Below are 23,991 nucleotides of genomic sequence, written 5' to 3'. Positions count from 1 at the left end.
CCGACCTTGCCTGACAGGTTAGGCCCCATACCCTGGGACACCCCAGATGCTTTCGAGGCAGAGTCTAAGACTGACCCGACCTTACAAAAGTACCGGGAACGAGCAGAGACCGGAGGGGGCGGGGCAGATAACGAAACATTCTTATGGGAAAAAGGGAAACTATACCGCTGGACAGAGAAAAGGGGACAGCGTAGGCGACAGCTGGTAGTGCCCCACAAATACCGTCAAGAAATCCTCAAAATAGGCCACGACATCCCCTTAGCAGGCCACCTAGCCGTTACCCGTACCCTACACCGCATTACTCACACGTTCTTTTGGCCAGGGGTGCACGCTGACGTTAGAACTTACTGTAACACCTGCGATGTGTGTCAACGAGTAGGAAGGCGAGGCGATCACCCTAAAGCCCAGCTAGTAAATATGCCCATTGTAGAGGAACCCTTCAGCCGGGTTGCTATTGACCTAGTGGGACCACTGGCTACCCCTAGTCCCTCCGGTAAGCGATACATTCTTACCGTAGTGGACTACGCTACCAGGTACCCAGAGGCTGTCGCCCTATCCAACATACAAGCGGATACGGTAGCGAATGCACTAGTACAGGTGTTCTCCCGGGTAGGATTTCCAAAAGAAATCCTATCCGACCGAGGCACCCAATTTACGGCTGAATTGACCCAACAACTCTGGCAGGTTTGCAAAATTAAGTCCCTCCTAAGCTCCCCATACCACCCCCAGACGAACGGGCTGTGTGAGAGGTTCAATGGGACCCTCAAGCAAATGCTCAAGACGTTCACTCAGGAATACCGAGACTGGGAACGCTTCCTGCCGCACCTCCTATTTGCTTATCGGGAGGTGCCCCAGGAAACGACAGGGTTCTCTCCCTTCGAGTTGCTCTACGGAAGAAAGGTACGGGGACCCCTAAACCTGATCCGGGAGCACTGGGAGGGAGAGATGGAGGCTGACGGTGTCCCCATTGTGCCATACGTGCTGGAACTCAGGGACCGAATGGAGCAATTAGCCAAATCCGTGCGGGCTAATCTCCAGTTGGCCCAGAGAAGACAGAAAGTATGGTACGATCGGGGGGCCCGAAAGAGAATCTTCACCATAGGACAAAAGGTGTTAGTACTTAAGCCGGTGAAGACAGACAAATTGCAGGCGTCCTGGCAGGGTCCCTACCAGATCGTAGAGAAAAGGGGAGACACCACTTATGTGATAGCTAGCTGCCACGACAACAATCTTAGAAAGACATTCCATGTAAACATGCTCAAGGAATATTTTGAGCGACCAGAGAACGTGACGGCCGTATGTTGTTCCCCTCAGGAAGACCCCGACAGTTTACCCATTCCAGACCTATTAGAAAAGAGCCTCCCCACAGGTATAGTGGCGCAGGTTCAGATAGGGGACCGACTTAGCCCCACTGAAAGGGAGCAGCTCAACCAACTCCTCCAGTCCAAACACCTCACCTTCTCCCCGAAGCCAGGGTACACTACTTTAACCACCCACCAGGTAGATACTCCGGGACAAGCTCCCTTGCGCCAGGCTCCGTACCGAATCCCCGAAGCAGTTAGGACAGGAATGAAGAAGGAGATCGATGAGATGCTCCAGCTCAGGGTAATTGAGCCCTCCGATAGTCCCTGGGCCTCCCCAGTTGTCTTGGTGCCCAAGAAAGATGGGACCACCCGGTTCTGCGTAGACTATCGGAGGCTCAATGAAAATACCGTGACGGACGCTTACCCTATGCCCAGGGTAGACGAGCTACTCGATCGTATAGCCAGGGGAAATTACCTGACCACTATTGACCTCTGCAAAGGTTACTGGCAGATTCCCCTGGCCCCGGAGGCTATCCCCAAGTCGGCATTCGTCACCCCATTCGGCTTATATCAGTTTAGGGTAATGCCGTTTGGGATGAAGAATGCCCCAGCTACATTCCAGCGCTTGGTGGATAGGCTCCTGGATGGCTTCCAGAGTTTTGCTTGCGCCTACCTGGACGACATAGCGATCCACAGTGAGTCCTGGGAGGACCACTTAGCTCATGTGGGAATGGTTCTGGATCAGATCCGGGCTGCTGGCCTGACTCTGAAGCCAGAAAAATGCCACTTTGGGATGGCCGAGGTACAGTACCTGGGTCACCGGGTGGGGTGTGGAAAGCAGCGACCAGAGCCGGCCAAAATAGAAGCTGTCGCCAATTGGCCCACCCCCATCACTAAGACTCAGGTCCTAGCCTTCCTGGGCACGGCAGGGTACTATAGACGGTTCGTACCAGACTACAGCACACTTGCCAAACCCCTGACTGACTTGACCAAGAAGAACTTACCTCGACAGGTCCTGTGGTCTCCCCACTGTGAAACGGCTTTCCAGGCTCTCAAAAATGCTCTAATTAACGCTCCTGTCTTGGCGGCCCCAGCCCTTAACAAACGTTTTATCGTCCATACCGATGCTTCCATGTTCGGGCTGGGAGCCGTCCTCAGCCAAGTAGGCGAAGATGGAGGGGAGCATCCAGTTGCCTACATCAGCCGGAAGCTCCTGCCCCGCGAAGTCAGCTATGCAGCGGTCGAAAAGGAGTGTTTGGCTTTGGTGTGGGCATTAAAGAAATTGACTCCCTATTTATATGGGCAGGAGTTCACTCTGGTCACCGACCATAACCCGTTGGTGTGGCTGAACCGGGTCTCTGGAGATAACGGCAGGCTATTACGTTGGAGCTTATCGTTGCAAACTTTCAATTTCACCATTACTTACAGACCTGGGAAACAGAATGGCAACGCCGACGGGTTGTCCAGACAAACCGACCTCAGCCCCGCATAACCAGCGGTCTGGACAGCCTTAGTCTGCCCCGAAAAGGGGTCAGACCGTGTCTGCCAGAGTGTTCCACAGAAAGGGAGCAATGTTACAGAAGCATTAGTTATTTTGTTGTGAAGAGCTTATTTCCCAGCAGCAATGCCTGAACCAGCAAGCCAGCGCCTAAGAAGGGCTCCAAGAAAACCGTAACAAGTTTCATTTCATAAAGAGTTAACTCTTTTTTTTCAGCTTTTAGAAACTATTGTCTAATCACCTCTGGAGCCAGACTGCTAATTGATAAGATGAACTTGTAAACTTGTTATCTTAAGTACTGTAATCCTATTGTGGCCTGTCAAAGGACAGTGCTCTCTATCTAAATGTGTGATGGGGGATTTTGTGCTTCCCCCCCTCTCCCCCTGGGAGTGCCCTGTGTGCATGTAACTTTAATAAAAAGCAGGCTGGGCATCCCAGTCCTGAGTTCTTGTTTTGACCCTCAATCACAGCGTTGACTCGTTTTTGTGGGCAGAAGGGTATCCTAGCTGTACTGCAGCTAAGGGAGATTATTCTATATTTGCGAGACTCATATAGAATACTATGGAAAGCAGCTTCTCCCCTCTTTAGCAATAGGGATCCAGGCTACTAAGCGGTCCATCTCTCAGCGAGACTAAGGGTAACCGTAACACAATGTGATTCTCCTTATCTGGTCCTTCGTACGGATAAGGTAGTCCTGCGTACCAACCTGGGTTTTTTCCTAAGGTGGTATCTAACAAGTACATCACTCAAGAGATAGTTGTTCCATGCTTGTATCCTAATCCTTCCTCAAAGAAGGAACGTCTATTACACAATATTGGACGTGGTTTGTGCTTTAAAGTTTTACTTACAAGCTACTACAGTTTTCATCAAACGTTCACCTTGTTTGTTGTCTATTCTGGACAGAGGAGAGGTCAAAAGACTTCAGCAGCCTCTCTGTCTTTTTGGTTAAAAAGCATAATTCATTTAGCTTATGAGACTGCTGGACAGCAGCCTCCTGAAGGGATTACAGCTCATTCTACTAGAGCTGTGGTTTTCACTTGGGCCTTTTTTAAATGTGGCTTCTGTTGAACAGATTTACAAGACGGAGTCTTGGTCTGCGCTTCATACTTTTCAAATTTAACAAATTTGATACCTTGCTTCTTCGGAGGCTATTTTTGGGAGAAAGGGTTTTTTACAGGCAGTGGTAACTTCCGTTTAAGTACCTGCCTTGTCCCTCCCATCATCCGTGTACTTTAGCTTTGGTATTGGTATTCCATAAGTAATGGATGATCCGTGGACTGGATACACTTAACAAGAGAAAACATAATTTATGCTTACCTGATAAATTTATTTCTCTTGTAGTGTATCCAGTCCACGGCCCGCCCTGTCACTTTAATGCAGGTAATTTTTTCATTTGAACTACAGTCACCACTGCACCCTATGGTTTTTCCTTTCTCTGCATGTTTTCGGTCGAATGACTGAATATGGCAGTTAGGGGAGGAGCTATATAGCAGCTTTGCTGTGGGTGGACTCTTGCAGCTTCCTGTTGGGAAGGAGAATATATTCCATAAGTAATGGATGATCCGTGGACTGGATACACTACAAAAGAAATAAATTTATCAGGTAAGCATAAATTATGTTTTTAAGTTTTGATGGGTTGTCTATATCAACGGTCGCCAACCAGTGGTCCACGAAGATGTTGGTGGTCCTTGACACCATCAAGCAGGAATTAATCTCCTCTGATGGTGTCACCCCGTCGCGCAGCAACTCCCCTATAGTGCCTGGCTGGACATCAGTGAAAACCAATGGAGGAGGAGTTAAATTACAATCTCCCTATGCACGTTGCGTAGTACTGCACAACTTGCGTAGCTAGATTGTATTTTTAACTAGCTGCTCGGAGGAAGATGCTTCCATTATAAAGCCAGCAGAGGTTGGTATTTTCTTAGCTTGAAATAGTGGAATTAAAGTATATAACAAAAGAAAATCTTAAAAAAAAATTCTTATTTCATTTATTTTCTTCCCTTAACCTGTCTTTGTAGTAGTTTTCCTAATTCCTTCAGATGGACATACATTACTGTTTGTCTTCCTCGACTCCATCTTCTTTTCTTTTTTAATTAAATATTAATTTTCATTCTAATAATTTTCCCACACACAAAGCCATGCCACCTGAATTCCAGTAATTGCCATCCAACAGATCTGCCATATCCCACCAGTATTATAGTAATTGCCAGTAACATCAGTCGTGGTTAGCTCACATACATATTGAGAGCTTTCTGATATAAACTTAATTTCTCTTGCAAGGTGTATCCAGTCCACGGATTCATCCTTTACTTGTGGGATATTCTCATTCCCTACAGGAAGTGGCAAAGAGAGCACACAGCAAAGCTGTCCATATAGCTCCCCCTCTAGCTCCACCCCCCAGTCATTCTCTTTGCATTAAAGTGAATGTGGTGTTAGAATTGTAGTTTTATTATCTTCAATCAAAAGTTTATTTTAAATGGTACCGGCTTGTACTATTTACTCTCTTGCAGAAAAGTGATGAAGATTTCTGCTGAGAGGAAAATGATTTTAGCATGTTGTAACTAAAATCCACTGCTGTTCCCACACAGGACTGAGGTGTACCAGAAAACTTCAGTTGGGGGGAACAGTTTGCAGGGTGATCTGCAATAAGGTATGTTCAGTCATTTATTTCTAGACAAGACTGAGATAATGCTAGAAGAGACTGACAATATCCCCATGAGGGGAGGGTAAGCTATGTTCACAGACTTAGTAAGGAATTGAATGCTTACATAATAGGGCTAATATACTGGTTGACACTTATTCAGGGCAATCGATTGTTTGGCTAAGGAAAAATCGTTTTGCAAGACACTTTGAAAGCCGTTTTGGGTTCTTTCTGGGGTTATTACCACATGGCTGTTTTTTAGTCACTTAGGAGTGATTTACTAGGCCTCACAGCTCTGGAGTAGAGTGGGAGTGGCCTTATTTCGTGCCTCAGTTGCGCACTTAGAATTGCAGAAAAGTTCATGCTGTTTCACATGGAGGGTCCTGCTGATGTTTGAGGGCCTAAAAGAAGCTATATTCCCCCAAATCTGATCCCTAAGGGCAGGTAGGGCCACAGCAAGGCTGTGGCAAGGTGCTGTAGTAATTTAACTGGGTGTTGGCTTTAGGCTGCTCCGGTTTGGGCATTAAGGGGTTAATCGTTTTGAAACTTGTGGTGCAATCTTATTAAGGCTTTAGCTACATACTGTGAAAATTTCAGAAAGATTGCTGCATTTTTCACTGTTTTGTAAAATTGTGTGCTTTTTATCTCTTAAAGGCACAGTAACGTTTTTTTCAAATTGTGTTTTTTATTTGATTAAAGTGATTTCCAAGCCTGCTTGTGTATATTACTAGTCTGTTAAACATGTCTGACACTAAGGAAAATCCTTGTTCAATGTGTTTAGAAGCCATGGTGGAACCCCCTCTCAGAATGTGTCCCACTTGTACTGATATGTCTATACACTTTAAAGATCATATTGTTGCACTTAAGAATGTGGCCCAAGATGATTCTCAGACTGAAGGTAACGAGGGTAGCCCGTCTGCCTCTCCCCAAGTGTCACAACCAGTTACGCCCGCGCAAGCGACGCCTAGTACCTCTAGTGCGTCTAACCCTTTTACATTACAAGACTTAGCGGCAGTCATGGATAATTCTCTTACAGCCTTCTTATCTAAACTGCCCGTGTTACCTGCAAAGCGTGATCGCTCCGTTTTAAGAACAGATTATGAGCATTCTGACGCTTTGGTAGCCGTATCCGATATACCCTCGCAACACTCTGAAGTGGGAGTGAGGGATTTGATGTCTGAGGGAGAAGTCTCTGATTCAGGAAGGGTTCCTCCTCAGACAGATTCAGATACATTGGCTTTTAAATTTAAACTAGAACACCTCCGCGTTTTGCTTAGGGAGGTATTAGCTACTCTGGATGACTGCGACCCTTTGGTGATCCCAGAGAAATTGTGTAAAATGGACAAGTACCTAGAGGTCCCTGTTTACACGGATACTTTTCCGCTCCCTAAGAGGATTGCGGATATCGTTACTAGGGAGTGGGATAGACCAGGTATTCCCTTTGTTCCCCCTCCTGTTTTTAAGAAAATGTTCCCATACCTGACGCTGTGTGGGACTCGTGGCAGACGGTCCCTAAGGTGGAGGGGGCTGTTTCTACACTTGCTAAACGCACAACCATACCAATTGAAGACAGTTGTGCTTTTAAAGACCCTATGGATAAAAAGTTAGAGGGTTTACTTAAGAAAATTTTTGTTCAACAAGGTTTTCTTCTCCAACCTATTGCCTGCATTATTCCTGTAACTACTGCAGCGGCTTTCTGGTTTGAGGCGCTGGAAGACTCGCTCCAGACGGAGACCTCATATGAGGAAATTATGGATAGAATTAAGGCTCTAAGGCTAGCTAATTCTTTTATCACGGACGCCGCTTTCCAAATAGATAAGTTAGCGGTGAAAAATTCAGGTTTCGCCATTTTGCCGCGCAGGGTGCTATGGCTAAAGTCCTGGTCGGCCGATGTGTCGTCTAAATCCAAGCTTTTGAACATTCCTTTCAAAGGAAAGACCCTCTTCGGGCCTGAATTGAAAGAGATTATTTCAGATATCACCGGGGGAAAAGGCCATGCTCTCCCTCAGGACAAGCCCTTTAAGACAAAGAATAAAGCTAATTTTCATTCCTTTCGAAATTTCAGGAACGGCCCCGCTTCATCCTCTCCCGCTGCAAAGCAAGAGGGTAACGCTTCACAGCCCAGGGCAACCTGGAAACCTTACCAGGGCTGGAATAAGGGTAAACAGGCCAAAAAGCCTGCAGCTGCCACCAAGACAGCATGAAGGGGTAGCCCCCGATCCGGGACCGGATCTAGTAGGGGGCAGACTCTCTCTCTCTTCGCTCAGGCCTGGGCAAGAGATGTACACGATCCTTGGGCATTAGAGATTGTAGCCCAGGGATACCTTCTAGAATTCAAGGACTCTCCTCCAAGGGGAAGGTTCCACATTTCTCGTCTGTCTACAGATCAGACAAAGAAAGAGGCGTTTTTACGCTGTGTAGAAGATCTACATACAATGGGAGTGATCCACCCAGGTCCAATTGCAGAACAAGGACTGGGGTTTTACTCAAACCTGTTTGTGGTTCCCAAAAAAGAAGGAACTTTCAGACCAATCCTGGATCTCAAAATTCTAAACAAATTCCTCAGAGTCCCATCATTCAAGATGGAGACCATTCGGACAATCTTACCAATGATCCAGGAGGGTCAATATATGACTACCGTGGATCTAAAGGATGCGTATCTGCACATTCCTATCCACAAAGATCATCACCAGTTTCTCAGGTTCGCCTTTCTGGACAAGCATTATCAGTTTGTGGCTCTTCCTTTCGGGTTGGCCACAGCTCCCAGAATTTTCACAAAGGTGCTAGGGTCCCTCCTGGCGGTTCTAAGACCGCGGGGCATAGCAGTGGCGCCTTACCTAGACGACATCTTAATTCAGGCGTCGACTTTCCAAAGTACCAAGTCTCACACAGAGATTATTGGCCTTTCTGAGGTCTCACGGGTGCAAGGTGAACGTCAAAGAGAGTTCTCTCTCCCCCCTCACAAGAGTTCCATTCCTAGGAACCCTGATAGACTCGGTAGAAATGAAAATATTTCTGACGGAGGTCAGAAAGTTAAAACTAATACACCTCAGACCACTGCAACTATGATTGCTCAAACAGTGGAATGGGGATTATGCAGATTTCTCCTCAAATTCAGTTGGACCAGGAGACCAGAGATTCTCTTCTCTGGTGGTTGTCTCGGGATCACCTGTCTCAGGGAATATGTTTGCGCAGGCCAGAGTGGATCATTGTAACGATCAACGCCAGTCTGTTAGGCTGGGGTGCGGTCTGGGACTCCCTGAAAGCTCAGGGCTTATGGTCTCGGGAAGAAACTTCTCCCGATAAATATTCTGGAACTGAGGGCGATATTCAACGCTCTTCAAGCATGGCCTCAACTAGCGGCGCCCAAATTCATCAGATTTCAGTCGGACAACATCACGACTGTAGCTTACGTCAATCATCGGGGGGAACAAAGAGTTCCCTAGCGATGACGGAAGTAACCAAAATAATCAGGTGGGCGGAGGATCACTCCTTCCATCTCTCAGCAATTCACATCCCAGGAGTAGACAACTGGGAGGCGGATTTTCTAAGTCGTCAGACTTTTCACCCGGGGGAGTGGGAACTCGACCTGGAGGTATTTGCCCAGCTGACTCGGCTATGGGGCACCCCAGAGTTGGATCTGATGGCGTCCCGTCAGAACACCAAACTTCCTCTCTACGGGTCCAGGTCCCGGGATCCCAAGGCGGTATTGATAGATGCTCTAGCAGCGCCTTGGTCCTTCAATCTGGCTTATGTTTTTCCACCGTTTCCTCTCCTCCCGCGTCTGGTTGCCAGAATCAAGCAGGAGAAGGCTTCAGTGATTCTGATAGCGCCTGCGTGGCCACGCAGGACTTGGTATGCAGACCTAGTGGACATGTCGTCTGTCCCACCATGGACACTGCCAATGAGGCAGGATCTTCTAATACAGGGTCCGTTCAAGCATCCAAATTTAGTTTCTCTACGTCTGACTGCTTGGAGATTGAACGCTTAATTCTATCAAAGCGTGGTTTCTCTGAGTCAGTTATAGATACTCTGATTCAGGCTAGAAAGCCTGTCACCAGGAAAATCTACCATAAGATATGGCGGAAATATCTTTGTTGGTGTGAATCCAAGGGTTACTCATGGAGTAAGATTAGGATTTCCAGGATATTGTCCTTTCTCCAAGAAGGATTGGAGAAAGGATTGTCAGCTAGTTCCTTAAAAGGACAAATATTTGCTTTGTCTATCCTGTTACACAAGCATCTGGCAGAGGTACCAGACGTTCAAGCGTTTGCTCAGGCTTTAGTCAGAATCAAGCCCGTCTATAAACCTGTGGCTCCGCCATGGAGTTTAAATCTAGTTCTTTCAGTTCTTCAAGGGGTTCCGTTTGAACCTTTACATTCCATAGACATTAAGTTGTTATCTTGGAAAGTTTTGTTTTTGATAGCTATCTCTTCTGCTCGAAGAGTTTCAGAATTATCTGCCTTACAGTGTGATTCACCTTACCTGGTGTTCCACGCAGATAAGGTAGTTTTGCGTACCAAGCCTGGTTTTCTTCCTAAAGTTGTTTCTAACAAGAATATTAACCAGGAAATAGTTGTTCCTTCTCTGTGTCCTAATCCATCTTCGAAGAAGGAACGTCTGTTACACAATCTTGATGTAGTTCGTGCTTTAAAGTTCTATTTACAAGCAACTAAGGATTTCAGACAAACATCTTCCTTGTTTGTTATCCTGGTAAGAGGAGAGGTCAGAAAGCGACTGCTACCTCTTTCCTTTTGGCTGAAAAGCATCTTCCGTTTGGCCTATGAGATTGCTGGCCAGCAACCTCCTGAAAGAATTACTGCTCATTCTACCAGAGCAGTGGCTTCCACATGGGCTTTCAAAAATGAGGCTTCTGTTGAACAGATTTGTAAGGCAGCAACTTGGTCTTCACTGCATCTTTTTGCCAAATTTTACAAATTCGATACTTTTGCTTCTTCGGAGGCTATTTTTGGGAGACAGGATTTGCAAGCAGTGGTGCCTTCCGTTTAAGGTACCTGTCTTGTTCCCTCCCTTCATCTGTGTCCTAAAGCTTTGGTATTGGTATCCCACAAGTAAAGGATGAATCCGTGGACTGGATACACCTTGCAAGAGAAAACAGAATTTATGCTTAACTGATAAATTACTTTCTCTTGCGGTGTATCCAGTCCACGGCCCGCCCTGGCATTTAAGTCAGGTAAAAAAAATTTAACCTACAGTCACCACTGCACCCTATGGTTTCTCCTTTTTCTTCCTAACCTTTGGTCAAATGACTGGGGGGTGGAGCTAGAGGGGGAGCTATATGGACAGCTTTGCTGTGTGCTCTCTTTGCCACTTCCTGTAGGGAATGAGAATATCCCACAAGTAAAGGATGAATCCGTGGACTGGATACACCGCAAGAGAAAGTAATTTATCAGGTAAGCATAAATTCTGTTTTTGCTATACCTCTCCAAGGGGCGTTCCCTGCATTTCTGTATGTGAAGGAGAGACAAGCCCAGTGCAATATAGCACTGCATGACCTGAGTTCTTCTGCATTTACACTTTGTGCTTTGTATTTTGTTGCTTTACACTTCAGATTACATTTTATTACATTTAAACTTTGCACTTTCTGTTTTGTATTTTATTTTGTATACAGCAGTGTAACTAGGATTGTGATTATGCTTTTACAGTTTGTGTAACTTTAACATATTAGGGTCATACTTTTGTATATTTGTGTATCATTTACAAATTACATTGCACTTTGTATTTTTCTGTTTGGGAAACTGAAGCTGTCATTTTTTCAGTTTTATTTTCGAGAGCTTCATTACTTTCTGTGGGCCCAATAAGCAAAGATTCTTTAGACTGGAGAGAAATTATAGTGCAGACTTCACAGGGAATGAAATCACTACATTTTATACAAAAAAGGACAGAACATGGAAGTATCAGAGAGATGAGATGCCTTCCATAGAAAGTAATAAAGCTCTCTGGGATACAGAGCTTCACAGGGTAGAGAGAAGGTAACTCAAGTACACCTGGGGCTAATATAAAGGCTCCGTTTGCGATATAACTTGCTTTTGCCTATACATATATAAGGGTCGACAAATTAGTTTAAAATTTAGGAGCCAGACAGTGGTAATTGTATATAAAAATATGGAGAATAACCCAAAAAGTTAGGAGCTAGAGATAAAATTCTAGGAGCCAGTGGCTACCTGGCTGTTGGGTCTGTCAAGCCCGGGTTTAATATACATTACTATTTCTGTCTGTTAAATAAGTATATTGTGAATTTTGAGCAAATTTCACCTGCATACAGCTGGCGAGAAAAATCAGTGAGAACTGCTTGTGTAAAATGCTTACAGCATTTCACAAGACTTGTGAGAGAGCTACTCTGGGAAAACCCCTGTTCCTCCCATTTTCTGAAGCTGTGTTTTTATTGTGCAATAGAGAAAATACCAAGTGCCGTGTAAATTGTAAAAGATACACAGAAATATACAAAGTATGACCCTAATTTGTTAAAGTAACACTGTGTATTAAAATATAACATGAAAAGTGCAAAGCTTAAATGTAATAATACTGAAAGGACCCAATATGAAATGTAAGGTAATATAAAATACAATGCACAAAGTGTAAGTGTAACACAACTCTCATCTCATGTAGTGGTATATTTCACTGGGCTTGTCTCCTTTTTCAGATACAGAAAGGGGAAAGATCTCAGTGCTGGAAAGTTCTGCCCTTTTTTTCTTTGAGCATTCAGTGAGTTCAGTCCTTGTAAAGTCTGCTCTACAATTAACTCTCCAAGCAGGAGAATGTTTGATCATCAGGCCCTTAGTCTTTAGTAATTAGGGCAAACCACTCTACAGTCAACTCGGGGAAGAAAAATGAACCTTTCAGTAATAATTTTTGTGTTCACTCAGTGAAATCATGCATTAAATTGGTTGCCTTATTTGTTATAGTAGTGCACTTAATTAACATGGCTGATTATACAAGGTTATTGTCCATTTGTGGAAGAAAAAAAAAGTGCTACGTTTTTAATAACATTCCTGTTATTTTCTACAGAGGATGTTGATCCCTCAGTTGGTCGTTTCAGGAATATGGTACAGACTGCTGTGGTTCCTGTGAAGGTAAGATTCACTTTTCACTATTTTTTCCCCACCCTGTTTATTTTCTTAACTCACCCTTGTAACACTTGGCAATAAAGGCAGGTCCCTTTTATAGAAGCCCAAATTTGAACCTCCAAATTTTTAGGAGAGTATAATACTTTCCTACCATATACCATCTTGCTTTACTATAGGTGTTCTGTTTTTATTTTTCTTTGCCGTTTGTGTATTTATGCATACTCATGTGTGCATTATCACATTGGTGATTGTGAATTTACCTTATAGAGCAGATTGGTGGTAAATATTTTGCGATGTAGCTGGCTAGCACAGTGTCCGTTTCTGCATTAATGTCTTCCACCTTTTTTGTTTTGTTTTACAAATATGTTGTGTTGTGAATATTATTATTATTGTTATTATTATTTCAGTAGTGTTCCCACAAAGTGTATTCTGTGTTTAGACACAATAAATAATATGGAACCTCTATATTATATATATATATATATATATATATATATATATATATATATATATATATATATATATATATATATTTATTTATATATTTATTGGGCGTTACCAACTTTGCAGGGGCAATGTGTACAATTTAATAACACTCTGAATGATATAATTTGCAAAGAATAATACGTATAGAACCTGAATCCTTTTAGTTCTAATTTGTCTATTAATTAAACTGAGACTAGATCAATAAACAAAGATAGTTTATAAAAAAAAATAAGCAATATTTAAATGAAGCAAATCAATAAATATACATCATTACAATGATTTAATAATTTGTTCAGGTTAGAAATAATGAAAACAATCACTAAATTTATTTTATTTGCAGTAGATTGAGTGTATAATAGAGAAACAAACATTTGTTATTTACATTCTCAGCATAGCTGGCAAGAATGTGATAAGCTAATAATCATGGCAAACCATTAGAAAATGATATTAACAGATTCCTGAACCCAGTGTTCTTGTTGACAGATAAGACCAGGTTAACAGGAATTACCTAGAAAAAACATGTGTGACTATAAAGGGCAAACAAGAATTGATTAACTCACCTGATTAAATAAGAAAACTTTGAATATAAATGTAGAGATGATAAATCATTAACAAAACAGTTTCATATAGGTTTATTTCATACTTCACTAGGGTTAAATGTGAAAGACCCTCCTAGGTTACCCCTGGAACCCTGTCTCGCCATAAACCTGACTTGTCTGTCTGGTCAGCTTAGCCTCCCATCTCCTCTGGACAGGGTGGGGTCATTGTGCATGACCTATGTGGCCCTTGTGCCGTCTGCTTATGCCCCCCTTTTGTGATTGAGTGTGTATATTATGGAAAACGTTTAACTCCACCCCAACTGATAAGGTTAGGTTAACAAAGGATTGGCTAACACTAATTACAGATTAATTAACATTTTTGTTAATGAGCTAAGATTTAGCAGTCAGAATATTTATCCCTTGGAAGATGGCACTAGTCACTAAGCTATAATAGACAAATATGTATTTTGTAAATATATTCTGAAAAAAGTAATTCTCTCTATTTGACCGTTAACCAAGGTTGAACCCCACTAATGTTTATAGACTAAGACACACTGGACCCATGTACGAATATCATGGGAATATTTGTGAATATTTATACCAATAATATAATGATAGGAATCATGCAGATATAGTGGGAACCTTGAACTAAATATGAATTATTTTGTTAAAGTACAAAAACTTCATAAGCAATTATATATTGACAAGCAGCACTAGTTTAATAGCAACATATCAATACTGATAATGTGTATGTGTGCATAAATATGTAAGTAAATACACATGATCAATTTTACGATTATATAATAAAGCAAAGACACTTGTTTAATATGCTATATCAAAAAGGTGTATGACAATTGTTCTGACAGTTGTTTCAAGTCAACATATATTTTGGATTCTGATGATGTTGTTATTGAATGCCCTTTTTCATGGCCGCACATACTTCTGTATGTATGTGTGTGTATATATATATATATATGTGTTTGTGTGTGAGATATAGAGATATATATGTGGTGCGATAGGAAGCGATATACTCAATTGCTAACTGGCAACACCGCTGGGGAGAGAAGGTAACAATCAATCACACATAGCCAAGGAGGACGTGTAACTGCCATGCTCAATACCTCGTCTGCGCCGCCACCCTGGTAAGAAGAAGAAACCGGTTGTCCTCTCTGATCCATCGTCTTTGTCCTACAGTCCGGTAGGTGTGGCACTCCAAGCGCCATTCTTCATGGTACATTCCTGTACTCACTTTCCAGAAGCCAGGAGTTGTCAGTGACCACTATCATATCACTTTGCCTATCACCAGTGCACCAAATGATCCATCTGAGCCACCAATGAGAATACTCGAAACACGATCCAAAAATAAAATGGAAAAAGTGCCTTGCTTAAGGGGAAATTGCAAGCCGTAGAGAGAGAGGCCGGCACAGCTTGTTAAGTGATTTTATTGTACAACAATATATATTAAAAAAAATAACTGCGACATCAAAAGCAAGGGTCTGACATGTTTTGGCCTTGGTCTTATTCATAGCCATAAACTTGATAGAAATACTGCCATGTTTAAAAGCAAATACTGACATATTGGTTGATACCTTAACAGGTAAGTTAATTACAACAACTGCCCACAGCAGAATTTAAATGATTATTTAGTGAGCTACCACTTAAGGTTAAACCTTAATCAGAATAGACAAAATATATATACAAATAGGTTAAGGGAAAACATATCAGAATAGACCTGAAGATTAGCATGTAAAATCCTAAGGGGTGTGGAAATATTGTAAATGTCAGTGTCATATATGCTAATGCATAATGTAATATATGCATATTTGGGATAAAATGAAGTAGAATAGGGTACATCACTTGAGTATATATATTAGCTGCAAGAGATTGCTCATAACGGACCTATGTCCAGACTTAGACTATAATGTCAAAGTAATGATAATAGTCCTAATGTTCTATGGAAAAGAAGAACAATGTAAATGAATATCATGAAAGTATCTTATACTAAATAGTCTTATACTAAGAGAGAAAATCTGCCAGACTTAGATATGTTGCGAAGAACTATGGTTAACAGTCATCAAGTCATTATGCCTGAAACCTTTAAAGGGACACTGAACCCAATTTTTTTTTCTTTCGCGATTTTGATTCAGATAGAACATGCAATTTTAAGCAACTTTCTAATTTACTCCTATTATCAATTTCTCTTCGTTCTCTTGCTGTCTTTATTTGAAAAATATTGCATCTAAGCTTTCTTCTGTTAAGTGTGATCAGTCCACGGGTCATCATTACTTGTGGGATATTAACTGCTCCCCTACAGGAAGTGCAAGAGGATTCACCCAGCAGAGTTGCTATATAGCTCCTCCCCTCTACGTCACCTCCAGTCATTCTCTTGCACCCAACGACTAGATAGGATGTGTGAGAGGACTATGGTGATATATTTAGTTTTTATATCTTCAATCAAAAGTTTGTTATTTTATAATAGCACCGGAGTGTGTTATTCCTTCTCTGGTAGAATTTGAAGAAGAATCTACCTGAGTTTTTCTATGATTTTAGCCGGAGTAGTTAAGATCATATTGCTGTTTCTCGGCCATCTGAGGAGAGGTAAACTTCAGATCAGGGGACAGCAGGCAGATTAATCTGCAAAGAGGTATGTAGCAGTTTATTATTTTCTGACATGGAATTGATGAGAAAATCCTGCCATACCGTTATAATGTAAACTCAGCCTTGAATGCAGTAGATGTAGCTGATATCAGGCTGTCATGTATGTATATTTTACACTTCAGTTTTCTGGGAAATGGTACTTCTCTGGCTTTTAAACTGTATACATAGACTTAACCTATTTTGCAGGGACTTGCAATAGGTTTTAAATGACAATTAATTATTGAGGTAAAACGTTTTTTTGCTGGCATGTAAAAACGTTTTTTTCTCTGAGGTACTGAGTGAAAAAATATTTTGGGCACTTTTTTTCCACTTGGCAATAGTTTTGATTTAAATTAGAGCAGTTCACTGATCCCTCTCACTGTTATGTGTGTGGGGGAGGGGCCATTTTGGTGCTTTCACTATGCATCAGAAAAACTCAGTCAGAGGTTCATTTTCTTCCTGCATGATCCGGTTCATCTCTACAGAGTTCAGGGATCTCAAGAGTCTTTTTTGAGGGAGTAATCTTTACAGCAGAGCTGTGCTGATTGTATTGACTGTGATATAAAAAACGTTTATTTGTGTATTTTTTTTCTGCTGCCTGGGTTAGTTATCATTTGCTGAGGGGAACAATCCTTTGCTAAAACTGTATATTCTGACAAAGATTGATGCTATAACTTAATTATTTTATCTGTTATAATATTTTCTGTGCTTCTTAAAGGCACAGTTCGTTTTCATATTATTTGTAAATTACTTTGAAAAGTATTTCCAAGTTGCTGTTTATTTGCTAGTGTGTTAAACATGTCTGATTCAGAGGAATATCTCTGTGCTATATGTGTTAATGCCAAAGTGGAGCCCAATAGAAATTTATGTACTAAATGTATTGATGCTACTTTAAAAAATAGTCAATCTGTACAAATTGAACATATTTCACCAAACAACGAGGGGAGAGTTATGCCGACTAACTCGCCTCACGTGTCAGTACCTGCATCTCCCGCTCAGGAGGTGCGTGATATTGTAGCGCCGAGTGCATCTGGGCGGCCATTACAAATCACATTACAAGATATGGCTACTGTTATGACTGAAGTTTTGGCTAAACTACCAGAACTAAGAGGTAAACGTGATCACTCTGGGATGAGAACAGAGTGCGCTGATAATGCAAGGGCCATGTCTGATACTGCGTCACAGTTTGCAGAACGTGAAGACGGAGAGCTTCATTCTGTGGGTGACGGTTCTGATCCAAATAAACTGGACTCAGACATTTCAAATTTTAAATTTAAGCTTGAGAACCTCCGTGTGTTACTAGGGGAGGTATTAGCGGCTCTGAATGATTGTAACACAGTTGCAATCCCAGAAAAAATGTGTAGGTTGGATAAATATTTTGCGGTACCGACGAGTACTGACGTTTTTCCTATACCTAAGAGACTTACTGACATTGTTACTAAGGAGTGGGATAGACCCGGTGTGCCTTTCTCACCCCCTCCTATATTCAGAAAAATGTTTCCAATAGACGCCGCCACACGGGACTTATGGCAAATGGTCCCTAAGGTGGAGGGAGCAGTTTCTACTTTAGCTAAGCGTACCACTATCCCAGTGGAGGATAGCTGTGCTTTTTCAGATCCAATGGATAAAAAATTAGAGGGTTACCTTAAGAAAATGTTTGTTCAACAAGGGTTTATATTGCAACCTCTTGCATGTATTGCGCCTGTCACGGCTGCAGCAGCATTTTGGTTTGAGTCTCTGGAAGAGACACTTCAATCATCCACACTAGATGACATCACACACAAACTTAAATTCCTTAAGTTAGCTAATTCATTTATTTCAGATGCCGTAGTACATTTAACTAAACTTGCGGCTAAAAATTCAGGATTCCCCATTCAGGCACGCAGAGCTCTGTGGCTAAAATCCTGGTCAGCTGATGTTACGTCTAAATCTAAATTGCTTAATATTCCTTTCAAAGGGCAGACCTTATTCGGGCCCGGCTTGAAAGAGATTATTGATGACATTACAGGAGGTAAAGGTCATGCCCTGCCTCAGGACAAGGCCAAAGCCAAGGCTAGACAGTCCAATTTTCGTTCCTTTCGTAATTTCAAAGCAGGAGCAGCATCAACTTCCTCTGCACCAAAACAGGAAGGAGCTGTTGCTCGCTACAGACAAGGCTGGAAACCTAACCAGTCCTGGAACAGGGGCAAACAGGCCAGAAAACCTGCTGCTGCCCCTAAGACAGCATGAATTGAGGGCCCCCGATCCGGGACCGGATCTAGTGGGGGGCAGACTTTCCCTCTTCGCCCAGGCTTGGGCAAGAGATGTTCAGGATCCCTGGGCGTTAGAGATCATATCTCAGGGATACCTTCTGGACTTCAAATCCTCTCCCCCAAGAGGGAGATTTCATCTGTCAAGGTTGTCAACAAACCTAACAAAGAAGGAAGCGTTTCTACGCTGCGTACAAGATCTTTTGTTAATGGGAGTGATCCATCCAGTTCCGCGGTTGGAACAAGGACAAGGGTTTTACTCAAATCTGTTTGTAGTTCCAAAAAAGAGGGAACCTTCAGGCCAATCTTGGATTTAAAGATCCTAAACTAATTCCTAAGAGTTCCATCGTTCAAGATGGAAACTATTCGAACAATTTTGCCCATGATCCAAGAGGGTCAGTACTTGACCACAGTGGATTTAAAGGATGCTTACCTTCACATACCGATTCACAGAAGTCATTACCGGTATCTAAGGTTTGCCTTTTTAGACAGGCATTACCAGTTTGTAGCTCTTCCATTCGGACTGGCTACGGCTCCAAGAATCTTCACAAAGGTTCTGGGCACTCTTCTGGCGGTACTAAGACCGCGAGGAATTTCAGTAGCTCCGTACTTAGACGACATACTGATACAAGCTTCAAGCTTTCAAACTGCCAAATCTCATACAGAGATAGTACTGGCATTTCTAAGGTCGCATGGATGGAAAGTGAACGAAGAGAAAAGTTCTCTCTTTCCACTCACAAGAGTTCCCTTCCTGGGGACTCTGATAGATTCTGTAGAAATGAAGATTTACCTGACAGAGGACAGGTTAACAAAACTTCAAAATGCATGCCGTGTCCTTCATTCCATTCAAGAGACCAGAAATTCTCTTCTATGGTGGCTTTATCGGCCACATCTGTCCAGGGGAATGCCATTCAGCAGGCCAGACTGGTCAATTGTAACAACAGACGCCAGCCTACTAGGTTGGGGCGCTGTCTGGAATTCTCTGAAGGCTCAGGGACTATGGAATCAGGAGGAGAGTCTTCTTCCAATAAACATTCTGGAATTGAGAGCAGTCCTCAATGCTCTTCTGGCTTGGCCCCAGTTAGCAACTCGGGGGTTCATCAGGTTCCAGTCGGACAACATCAGGACTGTAGCTTATATCAACCATCAGGGAGGGACAAGAAGCTCCCTAGCAATGATGGAAGTATCGAAGATAATTCGCTGGGCAGAGTCTCACTCTTGCCACCTGTCTGCAATCCACATCCCGGGAGTGGAGAACTGGGAGGCGGATTTCTTAAGTAGTCAGACTTTTCATCCGGGGGAGTGGGAATTTCATCCAGAGGTCTTTGCCCAAATACTTCGACGTTGGGGCAAACCAGAGATAGATCTCATGGTGTCTCGACAGAACGCCAAGCTTCCGCGCTACGGGTCCAGATCCAGGGATCCGGGAGCGGTCCTGATAGATGCCTTGACAGCACCATGGACCTTCAGGATGGCTTATGTGTTTCCACCTTTCCCGATGCTTCCTCGATTGATTGCCAGAATCAAACAGGAGAAAGCATCAGTGATTCTAATAGCGCCTGCATGGCCACGCAGGACTTGGTATACAGATCTGGTGGACATGTCATTCTGTCCACCTTGGTCGTTACCTCTGAAACAGGACCTTCTGATTCAGGGTCCTTTCAAACATCAAAATCTAACTTCTCTGAAGCTGACTGCTTGGAAATTGAACGCTTGATCTTATCAAAGCGTGGTTTTTCTGAGTCAGTTATTGATACCTTAATACAGGCTAGGAAGCCTGTTACCAGAAAGATTTACCATAAAATATGGCGTAAATACCTATATTGGTGCGAATCCAAAGGTTACTCTTGGAGTAAGGTTAGGATTCCTAGGATATTGTCTTTTCTACAAGAAGGTTTAGAAAAGGGGTTATCCGCTAGTTCCTTAAAGGGACAGATCTCAGCTCTGTCCATTCTGTTACACAAGCGTCTGTCAGAAGTTCCAGACGTTCAGGCTTTTTGTCAGGCTTTGGCCAGGATTAAACCTGTGTTTAAAGCTGTGGCTCCACCATGGAGTTTAAACCTTGTTCTTAACGTTTTACAGGGTGTTCCGTTTGAACCCCTTCATTCCATTGATATAAAGTTGTTATCTTGGAAAGTTCTATTTTTAATGGCTATTTCTCCAACATAGGTGTGTCCGGTCCACGGCGTCATCCTTACTTGTGGGATATTCTCTTCCCCAACAGGAAATGGCAAAGAGCCCAGCAAAGCTGGTCACATGATCCCTCCTAGGCTCCGCCTACCCCAGTCATTCTCTTTGCCGTTGTACAGGCAACATCTCCACGGAGATGGCTTAGAGTTTTTTAGTGTTTAACTGTAGTTTTTATTATTCAATCAAGAGTTTGTTATTTTGAAATAGTGCTGGTATGTACTATTTACTCAGAAACAGAAAAGAGATGAAGATTTCTGTTTGTATGAGGAAAATGATTTTAGCAACCGTCACTAAAATCCATGGCTGTTCCACACAGGACTGTTGAGAGCAATTAACTTCAGTTGGGGGAACAGTATGCAGTCTCTTGCTGCTTGAGGTATGACACATTCTAACAAGACGATGTAATGCTGGAAGCTGTCATTTTCCCTATGGGATCCGGTAAGCCATGTTTATTACGATCGTAAATAAGGGCTTCACAAGGGCTTATTAAGACTGTAGACTTTATTTGGGCTAAATCGATTCATTATTAACATATATTTAGCCTTGAGGAATCATTTTATCTGGGTATTTTGATATATTGATATCGGCAGGCACTGTATTAGACACCTTATTCTTTAGGGGCTTTCCCAAAGCATAAGCAGAGCCTCATTTTCGCGCCGGTGTTGCGCACTTGTTTTTGAGAGGCATGGCATGCAGTCGCATGTGAGAGGAGCTCTGATACTTAGAAAGGACTTTCTGAAGGCGTCATTTGGTATCGTATTCCCCTTTGGGCTTGGTTGGGTCTCAGCAAAGCAGATACCAGGGACTGTAAAGGGGTTAAAGTTCAAAACGGCTCCGGTTCCGTTATTTTATGGGTTAAAGCTTCCAAATTTGGTGTGCAATACTTTTAAGGCTTTAAGACACTGTGGTGAAAATTTGGTGAATTTTGAACAATTCCTTCATGTTTTTTCGCAATTGCAGTAATAAAGTGTGTTCAGTTTAAAATTTAAAGTGACAGTAACGGTTTTATTTTAAAACGTTTTTTGTACTTTTTTATCAAGTTTATGCCTGTTTAACATGTCTGAACTACCAGATAGACTGTGTTCTGAATGTGGGGAAGCCAGAATTCCTATTCATTTAAATAAATGTGATTTATGTGAAAATGACAATGATGCCCAAGATGATTCCTCAAGTGAGGGGAGTAAGCATGGTACTGCATCATTCCCTCCTTCGTCTACACGAGTCTTGCCCACTCAGGAGGCCCCTAGTACATCTAGCGCGCCAATACTCCTTACTATGCAACAATTAACGGCTGTAATGGATAATTCTGTCAAAAACATTTTAGCCAAAATGAACACTTATCAGCGTAAGCGCGGCTCCTCTGTTTTAGATACTGAAGAGCATGACGACGCTGATAATAATATTTCTGAAGGGCCCCTAACCCAGTCTGATGGGGCCAGGGAGGTTTTGTCTGAGGGAGAAATTACTGATTCAGGGAACATTTCTCAACAGGCTGAACCTGATGTGATTGCATTTAAATTTAAGTTGGAACATCTCCGCATTCTGCTTAAGGAGGTATTATCCACTCTGGATGATTGTGACAAGTTGGTCATCCCAGAGAAACTATGTAAAATGGACAAGTTCCTAGAGGTGCCGGGGCTCCCAGAAGCTTTTCCTATACCCAAGCGGGTGGCGGACATTGTTAATAAAGAATGGGAAAGGCCCGGTATTCCTTTCGTCCCTCCCCCCATATTTAAAAAATTGTTTCCTATGGTCGACCCCAGAAAGGACTTATGGCAGACAGTCCCCAAGGTCGAGGGAGCGGTTTCCACTTTAAACAAACGCACCACTATACCCATAGAGGATAGTTGTGCTTTCAAAGATCCTATGGATAAAAAATTAGAAGGTTTGCTTAAAAAGATGTTTGTTCAGCAAGGTTACCTTCTACAACCTATTTCATGCATTGTCCCTGTCGCTACAGCCGCATGTTTCTGGTTTGATGATCTGATAAAGGCGGTCGATAGTGATTCTCCTCCTTTGGAGGAGATTATGGACAGAATCAATGCTCTCAAATTGGCTAATTCTTTCACCCTAGACGCCACTTTGCAATTGGCTAGGTTAGCGGCTAAGAATTCTGGGTTTGCTATTGTGGCGCGCAGAGCGCTTTGGTTGAAATCTTGGTCGGCTGATGCGTCTTCCAAGAACAAGCTACTTAACATTCCTTTCAAGGGGAAAACGCTGTTTGGCCCTGACTTGAAAGAGATTATCTCTGATATCACTGGGGGTAAGGGCCACGCCCTTCCTCAGGATCGGCCTTTCAAGGCCAAAAATAAACCTAATTTTCGTCCCTTTCGTAGAAACGGACCAGCCCAAGGTGCTACGTCCTCTAAGCAAGAGGGTAATACTTCTCAAGCCAAGCCAGCTTGGAGACCAATGCAAGGCTGGAACAAGGGAAAGCAGGCCAAGAAACCTGCCACTGCTACCAAGACAGCATGAAATGTTGGCCCCCGATCCGGGACCGGATCTGGTGGGGGGCAGACTCTCTCTCTTCGCTCAGGCTTGGGCAAGAGATGTTCTGGATCCTTGGGCGCTAGAAATAGTCTCCCAAGGTTATCTTCTGGAATTCAAGGGACTTCCCCCAAGGGGGAGGTTCCACAGGTCTCAGTTGTCTTCAGACCACATAAAAAGACAGGCATTCTTACATTGTGTAGAAGACCTGTTAAAAATGGGAGTGATTCATCCTGTTCCATTAAGAGAACAAGGGATGGGGTTCTACTCCAATCTGTTCATAGTTCCCAAAAAAGAGGGAACGTTCAGACCAATCTTAGATCTCAAGATCTTAAACAAGTTTCTCAAGGTTCCATCGTTCAAGATGGAAACCATTCGAACTATTCTTCCTTCCATCCAGGAAGGTCAATTCATGACCACGGTGGATTTAAAGGATGCGTATCTACATATTCCTATCCACAAGGAACATCATCGGTTCCTAAGGTTCGCATTCCTGGACAAACATTACCAGTTCGTGGCGCTTCCTTTCGGATTGGCCACTGCTCCAAGGATTTTCACAAAGGTACTAGGGTCCCTTCTAGCTGTGCTAAGACCAAGGGGCATTGCTGTAGTACCTTACTTGGACGACATTCTGATTCAAGCGTCGTCCCTTCTTCAAGCAAAGGCTCACACGGACATTGTCCTGGCCTTTCTCAGATCTCACGGATGGAAAGTGAACGTGGAAAAGAGTTCTCTATCCCCGTCAACAAGGGTTCCCTTCTTGGGAACAATAATAGACTCCTTAGAAATGAGGATTTTTCTGACAGAGGCCAGAAAAACAAAACTTCTAGACTCTTGTCGGATACTTCATTCCGTTCCTCTTCCTTCCATAG

The 23,991-nt window shown here is 42.9% G+C and overlaps 1 protein-coding gene across 1 annotated transcript in view; it reads left to right on the top strand.

Moving 5' to 3' along the window:
* Window positions 1-23,991, top strand: part of PPP1R8 (protein phosphatase 1 regulatory subunit 8) — a 145,649-nt gene that overhangs the window by 82,138 nt on the left and 39,520 nt on the right. Inside the window, exon 6 of the mRNA XM_053707124.1 lies at window positions 12,473-12,537. Within this exon, the coding sequence (XP_053563099.1) occupies window positions 12,473-12,537 (65 nt within the window). The remainder of the gene's footprint in view (window positions 1-12,472; window positions 12,538-23,991) is intronic.

The sequence above is a fragment of the Bombina bombina genome, chromosome 3 (assembly GCF_027579735.1).
Source record: "Bombina bombina isolate aBomBom1 chromosome 3, aBomBom1.pri, whole genome shotgun sequence".
Classification (NCBI taxonomy): Eukaryota; Metazoa; Chordata; class Amphibia; order Anura; family Bombinatoridae; genus Bombina; species Bombina bombina.
Note: the sequence above shows the minus strand (reverse complement) of the source record. Positions and strands in the feature narration are given on the sequence as shown.